General features: G+C 48.4%; 2 protein-coding genes across 3 annotated transcripts; both read right to left on the bottom strand.

Moving 5' to 3' along the window:
- Window positions 1-885: 885 nt before the first annotated feature.
- LOC125509517 (PHD finger protein PERSISTENT TAPETAL CELL 1) lies at window positions 886-3,677 on the bottom strand. The gene is made up of 3 exons (XM_048674499.1): window positions 2,888-3,677; window positions 2,506-2,797; window positions 886-2,360 (listed from the first exon to the last, which is right to left on the bottom strand). The coding sequence occupies exons 1-3, from the start codon at window positions 3,189-3,191 to the stop codon at window positions 938-940; spliced, it is 2,019 nt and encodes a 672-aa protein (XP_048530456.1). The 5' UTR covers window positions 3,192-3,677; the 3' UTR covers window positions 886-937.
- A 143-nt stretch (window positions 3,678-3,820) lies between these two features.
- On the bottom strand, window positions 3,821-7,575 carry LOC125509518. 2 transcript variants are annotated; one of them, XM_048674500.1, is made up of 11 exons: window positions 7,226-7,575; window positions 7,046-7,155; window positions 6,197-6,346; window positions 5,931-6,062; window positions 5,517-5,661; window positions 5,398-5,436; window positions 5,230-5,304; window positions 4,919-4,978; window positions 4,687-4,751; window positions 4,402-4,492; window positions 3,821-4,331 (listed from the first exon to the last, which is right to left on the bottom strand). In XM_048674500.1, the coding sequence occupies exons 1-11, from the start codon at window positions 7,463-7,465 to the stop codon at window positions 4,287-4,289; spliced, it is 1,152 nt and encodes a 383-aa protein (XP_048530457.1). In that variant the 5' UTR covers window positions 7,466-7,575; the 3' UTR covers window positions 3,821-4,286. The 2 variants fall into 2 exon arrangements, with proteins under 2 accessions (XP_048530457.1, XP_048530458.1); XM_048674501.1 differs by having other exon boundaries at window positions 7,046-7,142; window positions 7,231-7,574.
- Window positions 7,576-11,943: the final 4,368 nt, after the last annotated feature.

Here is an 11,943-nt window from a genome sequence, read left to right as displayed (position 1 = left end):
TGGTTAAATTCGGTGGAGTCTAAAGTAGCGGCATGTATTTGAGTCGGAGTGTGTGCATTAATTTGGGCCACATGGAACTGTCGAAACGACATCATTTTTAACAGACAGAACATTGCAATTTTTTGCAGGTCATCTACCGAGCAACTTCCTGGATCCATACGTGGTCGTTAATCAGTCGTGCGGAAGCCAAGGAGCATATGGCTTACGAGTGCAACCGTTGGGAGACGGTAGCACGGGATACATGATAATATCTGATGCTCCCACCCTTAGGGTGCTCCCGGTGCTCCGAACTCAGTAGAACATTGTTAAATGTTCATAAATTTTGAAAAAAAATCTAGCACATTCACACAACATCAATGTATGTTGTCACAAAATTTGAAACATAGCTCGGGAAACATATATGACAGATTCGACAGTAACTAGTACATGACATAAGTTGAGCTTGAGATTTGGCCTATTATCACATTGATGTTAAATTTATCATTTTTGTATCTCGAGCAATGTTTTGAATTTTGATTTAAAATTTTGTGATAACATGCATTGATGTTGTGTGAATGTGCTAGATTTTTTTCAAAATTTTATGAACATTTTAAAATGTGTGGACTCCAAGGATGGGGCACCCTATACATTCCCCGCGGGATACCTACAATCGGTTTGGACGACAATCCAACAATAGGATAGTTGTATAGGCATCTTGTCTTTTTTTGCCAATTGTGGCTTTGTTGTTTTTTTACAACTATTTTTAAGTTTTTGTAACGTACTGCATACTTACTGAGGACTTCAGTTAATAATATTGTTGCATGCATCATTGTGATGCAAAGGCCGGGACAATCTTTTTTTTTTCGAAAAAAAAAGACAATATAAACAGTTGAAGTCCTCGGTCATACTACACGTAGATAGACTAGCAGCGATTGTGGTATGCGGTACCGAGCAGCTTCTAGCAGTTCAAGGCCGGGAACGAAGCCACGTCGTTGTCGCACCGGCTGCAGAGGAAGACGTGCGGGACGTCCTCCGTGTCCGCGACCCCGGCGCACCGCGTGTGCTGCCATGCCTCGCAGATGTCGCAGCACGCCATGCGCTCGCCGTCGTCGTCGTCCGCGCCACATACGCAGTCTACGACCCTCTCTCCGACGTCGCCGCCCCCCTCGCACACGGTAGCCGCTTTCTTCCTCTGGTCGCCCTCCTCGGCCGGTTCCTGCTGCTCGCCGACCACCCCTTCGACCACGACGGTGCTCCCCACGCCGATCAGTCCGAGCGCCGGGCTGGCCTCTAGGCCGGCGCCGATCCCCACGACGCACTCAGCCGTGAAGGTCCTCAGGCCGAGGTACATATCTCTGAACAGCCTCTGCACTTCCCACTTGAGTTCGCCCACGGTGGCATGCGCCGGCACGGTCACCGTCTCGTACGGCGGAACCAGCTCCGGGCTCCCGTTCCTCACGATCAAGGTGCAGCAAAGGCTGATGTAGACATGCCCGACTACGCCGCTGTTGGTGGCAGCCATCCCTTCGTGGTAGTCCTTGACGAAGTGTTTGATGTCCAAGACCATCCTTACCGCCACCGGGATCGCGCCGAACGCGCCGGTGGTGAGCGCCTGGCTCGGCTCCTTGAGCACGTGCCTGTACAGGTGCACAAGGTCTCTCATGAGCTGTGCCCTGGTGAGGTGGAACCGCACCCTCATCTTGCCGTGGCCCGGCGGCACGCCGGCTCCTGCTCCGACCGCCGCCGGGAGCACGCTGGACACGTCCTCCAGGCAGTACTCGAGCACCTTGGTCACCGGGTTCATGGCGCGCCGCACCACATAGTTGCCAACGATGTGGTTGCCGAGGGACTTGAGCACGAAGTCGAGGAGGCCCGTGTCGCCGATGTAGGTGCGCGCCGCGTCGCGCACCTCTTGCCGCGTGACCCACCGCGCGGCCGGCGCCTCGGACCGGCGGAGCGCGTCCACGACGGCGCGGGCCGCCATGTCCACGCGCTTGGCCGACCACCGGCACGACGCGTCGGACATGATGCCGCGGTAGTCCATCGCGGTGACGGAGGTGGCCGGCAGGCGGGTCCGGAGCTCGAGCATGAAGCGGAGGAGGTCGCCGAGGTTGAGCAGCTTGTGGCCGCTGATGGCCTGGTACTTGGTGACCACCATGGGGAGCTCCTGGCTGAAGCAGGAGAGGTGCGGCACGAGCACGCAGAGCGGTATGGACTGGAGCGCGTGGAGGGACTGCTGGTACGACTGCAGCGCGACGCCGTAGCTCGGGCGGCCGTACCTGTAGCCCCACCGGCCGAACCATGTGTCGCCGTACGCGACGCCGTGCAGCAGCCTGAGCACCATGTGCCCTTTCCTCGCCGTGTCCACAAGGCTCACCGTCCTTGCAACGCACAGCATAGGTTGAGTGAGTGCACGTGAGTGAGAACTCATCGCTCGCTCATGCAGAGCATATACACATACGTTTGCGTTCGATATATACTACGAGTACGTACGTACGTTGCAACGTCACAGGCATACGTATATACCTTACGTGCAAGGCTGAGCATATGCGGTCCCAGAGGTCCATGATCTGGTGGCCGGAGACGAAGTCGGAGCCGCCCTCGAAGCCGTGGAGGGCGACGAGGTGGCCGTAGCCGTTGAGGTGCACGATGCCGTGCAGCAGGTGGCCCCTGGAGGTCGCCGTCCCTTTCGACGCCTTCTCGGCGCCGCCGCCACCGTGGCCGATCCCGTAGCACAGCCCGTCGGTCTCCACGGAGGACTCCCTCTTGGGCAGCACGAAGTGAAACCTCTTGCTGCATATCAGGTGCCGACCCCAACCTGCGACACGGACGCGACCGATCATCTCCCCGTGACAGACTAATCGCGTGCGTTCGTGCGTGCAATGGTTATGCAAAGCCTGTATTGTACCGATGACACGGCAGAGGTGGCACTGGCGGTGCGGCGAGGCGGCGACCTCCTCCTCGACGACGAAGAGCCTGACGACGGTGGGCGGGTGGCGGTGCAGCTCGAGCTGGAACGACCAGCACCTGGTCTCCCCCTGGACGCCGGCCTCCAGGTGCGCGAGCCCGAGCAGGGTCCTGACGTTGTCCCGGAACGCGCCGGCGAGCTGCGCCGGGTAGCCGGGCTGGCAGAAGGAGTCGAACCGGAACAGCACCTCGCCGCGCTTCCGCCGCCGCGAGCCCCCCAGGCTGATCACCATCTTAGCAGCCATGTCGCCGCGCCCGACCCCTAGAGAAGACGGGTGTTGGCGTGGACTGGACCGCGCCGCACTTTATGGTGCCGATCATGCAGCGGTTCCTTCGGCTCCTTCTCACGCGGTAAATGCCCGGGATTTAGAAAGCTTCGGCGGTCTGGTGAGAGCCGAGCTCTATAAACAATGGACCATGCATCCTTCTAGACCACTAGCTAGACATGGCGCTCATTCACAGCATGGCTCGTCTCCTATTGAAACTTTGCACACAGCACCTCGCGTTCTCACATGTAAAGTTTAGTAAAAACTTTGCACGACCATCTTCAGGTTGCCAAAATCACCAGTGCACTTGTTGACGGTGAGGCACATATCACAGATATCTTATGTCCTAAGCAAAACCAGCATCTAAACTAGTTAGATACATCTGTATATAGACAAATCTAAGACAAGAATTTTGGGACGAAGGGAGTGGATAGATACTGCTCCGATGAACGTCGCGAGGGGGAAAAACATCGGTGATCGGCACAGGGTGCTATATGCAAATGCGATGCAACCATATCATGTGTCTTAAGATATATGGATGGCTGGTATGAGCATGAAGTAATGCCAACGAAGTACGCCTTGCCTAACTGAAAGGAAGGGCGCAGTAGTTTAAGACGAGGGGAGCCGTTATTTTACATTGTTTAACCGGGACAGAATGGAATGCATGTTCTACAACTTCGGACCCCGTGGAAGTGTGAAGTCGATGTATATTCATCCGCAACTACCGCCTTCGGAGAGTAGGTGGCCCAAATGTCTATCGTGAGCTATTTGTCAAGTACTACTAGTACTACTAATACACAGTTTCAATCCTGACACTATGCTGTTTTTCCTAGGCTTTACAATCAAATTCTCGCATCTGAATTTGAAGGGCTGAACTGTTGCTGTTCTTCTCTGCCCTTGCTACCTACCATCTGCCAATTGCTCTGTTATCTATGCACTACCCAGAGGTGCAGAGCTTCGTGAAGTAATGCGGCCAGAAACGATCTGCGCGATCAGAATGTACACTATGGAGCTGTAATGGTGGACAAGATCAGAGTGCTCAGTTAGGCTTGTCCGGTAATGATTGTGCTCTTGTCAGTCTTCATGAGATTCTAGGTAACACGACCGAGTGAGCCGAATCTGTAACAAAGGCGACATATGAATCAATGCAGCTACTGAGACCTGAGAAGGATGATAAAGTGAACCTCACCTGAGCAAAAGCGTAGATTGCCTGCACAATCCTAGCATAATCTGTCCCGAGCATTTGGATCACAATATCAGCCAAGAGTGTGCCCCACATTCTGTGTGACAGTCAAGTGTAAGCGCAGAGCAGTTAGCAGGCGACTTACAGGCAAAATACTCCATGTGCAAGCAAAGGGGAATTTAATTTGATCAGATCATGGTGTAAGATAGATATTGACAGCCAGAAAAATAAGGCGGTAACAGCAACGAAAGGTTTATGAAAATATACTAGAGAATATTAGAATAAACATACATTGGTCCAAGTAAACTCATGAAACTCCTAAGGCCAACATATCTAGATGCTGCACGAGCCAAACCCTGCATACATTCAAGAGGATTGTTAAAACTTGACATCTGTATGTACGAACTTCGACAAAAAACGTGGGTACAATGCCAATATTGATGTACAAAAGCAGCTGCCTCCTACACACTTTGGGCATACTAGCTCACTGAGGAATAGAATGAAGATAAAAATATGGTATTACCTGCCTAGCTGCAAGCAAGCCAGCTCTGGATTCAAGGTTAACAGCAGCTAATCGGCCACCCTAGAAATGGTAAAGGCATTACTTCTGGAGGATATTATATTAAGATAGTAGTGAATATCAGTTGTAACATGCAAACACGGTTGGTCTAAATATCAAGCTTTGCCAATGCATTTTCCAGACGGGGAAATAGAACAAGAGCTTATACTAGGCAAACACAGATATGAAGTTCTATCTATTGCGCTAGCGATGACCACAAAATAATTAAAAATTCAGGAGCAACAAACCAAAAGAATCAATTAAAATAGGTATACCTGCTTAACAAGTTCTTTCTTAATCTCATAATTAGCTGTCTCCATCAGCAGTTTTCCAGATAGTCTCTTGGCTAACTACCATAATGGTAAGTAACATTAATAAACAACGGTGTTGTGAGAACTAGAAGTAGCAGAATTTGATCTTCCAACAAATAAACTTTTTCATACCGATTCATAGATTGTTTTCACAGTCAATGCACTGCCACCCTTCCATATCAAAGAACAAATGAAATTAGCCAAAGAAGTGAAAGGTCACAAAGAAATGAGAAGAAGTAACCACAACTAACCTTCAAGAATGTACTTTCTAGTCCCTTTGCTCCAATCCTCCAAGCAGTGTCACTAAGCACCTTCCAGTTGTTTACTTCAATGCTAGGGTTTTCTTTTGGAGATTTCTGTTTATCCCATGGAAATGAAAATGATCCTTTCTGACGGCTAAATGCAGAAACAATTTAGTATTCAAGACCACTAGAGTGGCAAAGAGAGAGTATAGGTCTTAGAAGTTTCAAACACAAAAGAAATTAATGAATATGAAACTGCAATAGCGCCGATTACTAGTTAATAGATTGCAGTGTGTATAACTATATATATCCGTTTAAAAGGAAACAGATTGCAGCGTATCTGGTTACATAGCTATTTTCATATACCCCAGGGAAATTTGTGTTCGGGCATCCTTATACTTCCCCAAAATAAGATGTACATACCTCGAATATTCATCCAGGAGGTGTAGAAATATTTCTGCCTCCAGGTCTGCACTACATAATTTACTGGAGCATTGAACACCAAGTTCTCTTCTTACTTGAAGTAAGACATTCCTGTATGATGGCCTCCAGCCCCTATGAAGAACGATTGTACAAGTACAAACATTCAAAAAGGTAGCAAACCATATCAGGTCGACTTCTACAGGGTAATTAATATAATCAGGGATACATTTTTGCATGATATAGGGATCAAAGCCTACTTGACTGACCTTAGAACTGAGCGTGCATCTGCAGCAAGATACAAGAACCTCGACTCCAATTTTGAGATGAAAAGATCTCTCTCCTCGATATCATCCAAAGCAACAATAGAAACGGTATTCGGCCTTTTTCCAATTGATTTTAGCACTGGGCTGAAATAGCTGAAGAATAAGGAGACACAGAACCAAAGCTTATGCTCACAATGTGAATCATTGGAATATGACAGGTAGATATTGCACAACAGCTTTTTGTAGCAGTCCCATTATACAAACACAGGAAAGTGATCAGGTCTAACTGAATCAGTCAGCACAATAAAGAAAACTCAAGAGAAAAACCATGATGGTTTCAAAAATCAGTAGATGGAAAAAGAAACAAAGGAGATGACATTTTAATCATTTCCAAATAAACATGATCTAGTTAGCGTTACAAAAGTAAATTCACAGATCTGATCCTCTTTGGCCATAATTAACTCTTTTGCCAAAGAGTTTAATTAAATTATTTCTAAAACAAAAGTAACACTATTCTGTGTAAATTCACAGATCTGATCCTCTTTGTCCATAATTTGAATGCGGTTAGCGTTACTACTTTGTAATCAAGCAACTAGATATATTTGACTAATTGTGCAGCAAAGCATGCTTGCCGTCATAACCAACGGTAGGAACCAAAAGAGGCAGCCAAAAACTCCAAAACAACTAGTACATCGCAGCAGATTATATATGCACACTATTAACCAAACTCCAAACTAGCGAATTCAACTCTGTCTCGTGAAACCCATCACTATGATCCAAACCAAACAATCAGTTATCTCAGTGCTAAACAGTAAACAGCATTGGAACAATCAGTAAGCTCGAGCCCCACACCTGGTACCATAGAGGATCTCCTCCAGTTCCAGCAGCTCGTCGTCGGTGGCAAGCTCCAGCACCAGCCTCAGCTCCGGGTCAGACATGCCTTCATCCCCTTCAAAAGCATACTTACAACTGTAACAATTACTTCAAGAGCTCAAGCCAACAGTACAGCACAGCCCCAATTTGATTACGTACAGTACCTTCTGCCGCGCTCGCCGAGGAGTACGAAGCGGCAGCACAGGCAGGGAGAACGAGCTGGGCAGCCTGAGTCCTGTGGGTTCCACCGGGGCGAGGACACGCGACCGCAAGAGCAGGGCGGTCGGCGTAGGCCGGCGAGGTTGGGGGCCGCCGTGCTGTGGGCAGGAAGAGAAGCGAGGACTGGAAAATGGGGGTGGTGAGGAATGGGGGGATTTGGGCCGTCGAGACGGCGGCCATTGGCGGCGGCTGCTATCGCCGGCGGGCGGTTCGGTGGGTGGTCCAGAATCCAGACCCGCGACGAGGTTTTGTGGAGCACACCTGTATAAGATACGGCCACGCCACACATGGAAATCGTACGGGTTTCCCAGTTTCATGGCAAAGACTACCACAGATTAGAATTTCTTAAGATTAGATTTTCGAATAATAATATTCAAAAAGATTTTTTTTCTTTCTTTAAACCAGAGTCTAATGGACTCAATCTGTTTAAAGAGGATTGCCAGGTTATCAGTTTAGAAAAGAAAGAACAAAAATCGTAACAACACGCCCACACGCATCAGTGACAATACAACTCCCAAGTCTGAAGAAACTTTCTCGATGGTACTGTTTTCTTGCGATGGCATGAACAAGAGAAAGAGCTACTCCCTCCGTTCCATATTAATTGCCGCTCCGCTCATGTGAGCGGCAATTAATATGAATTGGAGAGAGTATCCGTCTTGCCATGGCCAAGGAGCTTAGATTATATATGTCTTAATTTGTTCCTAGGGTTGGCATCCGGCATGACGGATCTTGCATCCAACAGGCGACACGGCCTTCGAGTTATGATCACTCGCATATTGTTGCATGATAGGTCAGGTGGGTATCGTTTTCCAAGGCCGCACTCCGCATGTTCACACTATGTTTTATGTGTTGTTCTTAAATTGGCTTTAGGAAAATAAATATAGCTTTTTTCAAATGGTTGCAAAATTTTGACATTTAATGTCAAATTTGTGTATTCCTGTATAAAATATTCAAATTTAGTCTTAGATTGAAATGAAAACAACTTCAGTATTAGTTCATGACGACGGGTTTAAAGTTCACGAAGTCACAGATGTAGGGGTAGATCAATTCGCTGATATATATGGTGGTGAACGATGAGGTGATGCGAGCACCGTTAAGGACGAGTTTGGTTGCCTGCATACTCCTCAACCAGGACTTGGGGATGCGCCTTGGACCCGTTCGGTTGCCTGGCCTGCACCCAAATCTCGGCCCACACTAAACTTAAAGCACCTCCCAACCAAGCCCGCTCAGAACGGCTGAATCGGCGGTTTCCTCTCAGCCAGGCGCTTGGCGTGCATGGAATTGGAACGAGGCATTGAAATCACGTGTGTTCCTGAAAAAACGGCGGGGGGAATTGGGTCACCTCTCTCCGGTTCGGTCACCCTATTAAACCCCCTTAGTCTCACCATCGACCCCCCCCCCTGTCGTGGGAACGATTCCGACAATAATAAGGGATAGGGTAAAGGAGCATGATCTATCGACATGCAAATGGGCAACATGGTGGTTTTAGCGAGTTCGGGCCTCTCATGGTGGACATAACAGCCCTACGCCTCGTGCTCCAGAGAGACTTTGTTTAATCTGTGTATGTATCCGGGGATTACAATGAGAGAGAGAGAGAGGAGAACGGATCCCCATGTCAGAGCTAAGTCCTGAGACTAATGGTGAGAGAGTAGAGGAAGAAGAAATGAGAACCTCCCTTGAGTCTAGTGGTGGGGTGGCTTATATAGAGTGTGCCACCCCCTCACCCCTTATGTTACAAGGTGGAGCATGAATGCCATAATGTTAGCCTACTACTAGTATGATGCTTTGACCGCCTTGCCGACTGTTGGTCTTCGCATATCCGAGTGAATCATACTTCCGGGTGGTTGCCTGCCATTCGAGTGGATGGTACGCCGATATGTCCGAGTGGATAGTATGTATGAATGAGATTTATCTGGACCCACCTCATGTGTGGACCCCATGCTTTGTGATATTTTGACCCTTCGTGGGCCTACCTGTTATGTGTGTCCTCAACATTAGCCCCCGAATCGGTTGTGATTTTGCAGAACAAGTTTGTGAAAGACACAATTTGGCCTGAGTGGTTACGGAAATACTCGGTACCCGTCATCGTGCATTCAGACAACCAAGGTTTGAACAAAACCTCAATGGATTCTGGCACTGCGCTTCTCGACTGATCTAGGGTAAATGCCCGCGAGGAGCAACTTGATGACATTCGATCATCTCTCGGAAGAGGTTAATGAAGGAAATATGCCCTAGAGGCAATAATAAAGTTGTTATTTATATTTCCTTATATCATGATAAATGTTTATTATTCATGCTAGAATTGTATTAACCGGAAACTTAGTACATGTGTGAATACATAGACAAACAGAGTGTCACTAGTTTGCCTCTACTTAACTAGCTCATTGAATCAATGATGGTTATGTTTCCTAACCATAGACATGAGTTGTCATGTGATTAACGGGATCACATCATTAGAGAATGATGTGATTGACTTGACCCATCCGTTAGCTTAGCACGATGATCGTTTAGTTTGTTGCTATTGCTTTCTCCATAACTTATACATGTTCCTATGACTATGAGATAATGCAACTCCCGAATACCGGAGGAACACTCTGTGTGCTACCAAACGTCACAATGTAACTGGGTGATTATAAAGGTGCTCTACAGGTGTCTCCGATGGTGTTTGTTGAGTTGGCATAGATCGAGATTAGGATTTGTCACTCCGATTATCGGAGAGGTATCTCTGGGCCCTCTCGGTAATGTACATCACTATAAGCCTTGCAAGCAATGTAGCTAATGAGTTAGTTACGAGATGTAGCATTACGGAACGAGTAAAGAGACTTGCCGATAACGAGATTGAACTAGGTATTGAGATACCGACAATCAAATCTCGGGCAAGTAACATATTGATGACAAAGGGAACAACGTATATCGTTATGCGGTTTGACCGATAAAGATCTTCGTAGAATATGTAGGAACCAATATGAGCATCCAGGTTCCGCTATTGGTTATTGACCGGAGACGTGTCTCGGTCATGTCTACATAGTTCTTGAACCCGTAGGGTCCGCACACTTAACGTTCAGTGACGATCGTACTATGAGTTTTTGTGTTTTGATGTACTAAAGGTAGTTCGGAGTCCCGGATATCATCATGGACATGACGAGGAGTCTCGAAATGGTCGAGACATAAACATCGATATATTGGATGACTATATTTGGACATCGGAATGGTTCCGGGTGAGATCGGGCATTTACCGATGTACCGGGAGGTTACCGGAACCCCCCGGGAGGTATATGGGCCTTATTGGGCCATAGTGGGAGAGAGGAGAAGGTAGCAAAGGAGGGCCCCCAAGCCCAATCCGAATTGGGAGGGGGTCCGGCCCCCCTTTCCTTCCTCCTTCCTCCCCCTTCCTTCTTTCCTAATCCAACTAGGGAAGGGGGGGTGGAATCCTACTCCCGGTGGGAGTAGGACTCCCCTTGGGGCGCGCCTAGGAGGCCGGCCCCCTCCCCCTCCTCCACTCCTTTATATACGGGGGAGGGGGCACCCCATAGACACACAAGTTGATCATTGATCTCTTAGCCGTGTGATGTGCCCCCTCCACCATAATCCACCTCGGTCATATCGTAGCAGTGCTTAGGCAAAGCCATGTTCTGGTAGCATCATCATCACCGCCATCACGTCGTCGTGCTGACGAAGCTCTCCCTCGACACTCTACTGGATCGTGAGTTCGTGGGACGTCATCGAGCCGAACGTGTGTAGATCACGGAGGTGTCGTACCTTCGGTGCTAGGATCGTTTGATCGTGAAGACATACGACTACATTAACCACGTTGTCATAACGCTTCCGCTTACGGTCTACGAGGGTACGTAGACAACACTCTTCCCTCTCGTTGCTATGCATCACCATGATCTTGCGTGTGCTTAGGATTTTTTTTGAAATTACTGCGTTCCCCAACAGTTAACTTGTGATCAGAGTATGGATGTGTCATTAAATCCAGGCAACAAGATCGATGCATGGACTGCTCTCTCAGAGAGATGCCATTCTTATCCCGGAGGAACGTCAATACGAGTCGGCTCTAGATCCATACTTATGAGTTTCACGCTTTGAGTCCTAGAAGAAGGCTCAAAACAGGTCCACGGAGGAGCGTTAAACTCAATTATAGCATTTTCTTTTTGGGTAGCTGAGGGGAGCCTTAGAAATTGCATGTTTGTTATTCGTCACTCAGACGGTCAGGCCGTACCGAGTGGAGATTACTCCAGTGGGGGCCCGCTGAGTGCACCCATTGGGTGTAGTCCCCGAGACCGCCGTCGACTGCGGGCAGTCGGCGCGGGTCTGAGAGAATTAAAAAATCTTCTTAGTTGGTTATGATCGAACTTGTTCCTCTCTGACTCGGAAGTCGAGTAGTACTTGAGTGATCTAGAGCTGGTCTTGACCGAGCAAAATGTTTCTTTCTGAGTTCCCTTCCAGTGGGGGCATGCTGAGTGCACCCACTAGGTGTAGTCCCCGAGCCTTTGTCAGACTAGATGAGTCTGGCAGAGGGTATAAGTCTCCTGGTAAACCTCCATGCAGTCAGTACAGTAGATATCTTAGTTTGACATCGAGTCAATCGGGTGGATCTTCAATTGCTTGGCATGGTAAATAAGCTCAGCCTGGAGCTGAGTCAGTCGGACTGATCT

The sequence above is a fragment of the Triticum urartu genome, chromosome 5, assembly GCF_003073215.2.
Source record: "Triticum urartu cultivar G1812 chromosome 5, Tu2.1, whole genome shotgun sequence".
NCBI lineage: Eukaryota > Viridiplantae > Streptophyta > Magnoliopsida > Poales > Poaceae > Triticum > Triticum urartu.
The sequence above is the reverse complement of the archived record's forward strand: the minus strand, read 5'-3'. Positions and strand labels throughout refer to the sequence as shown.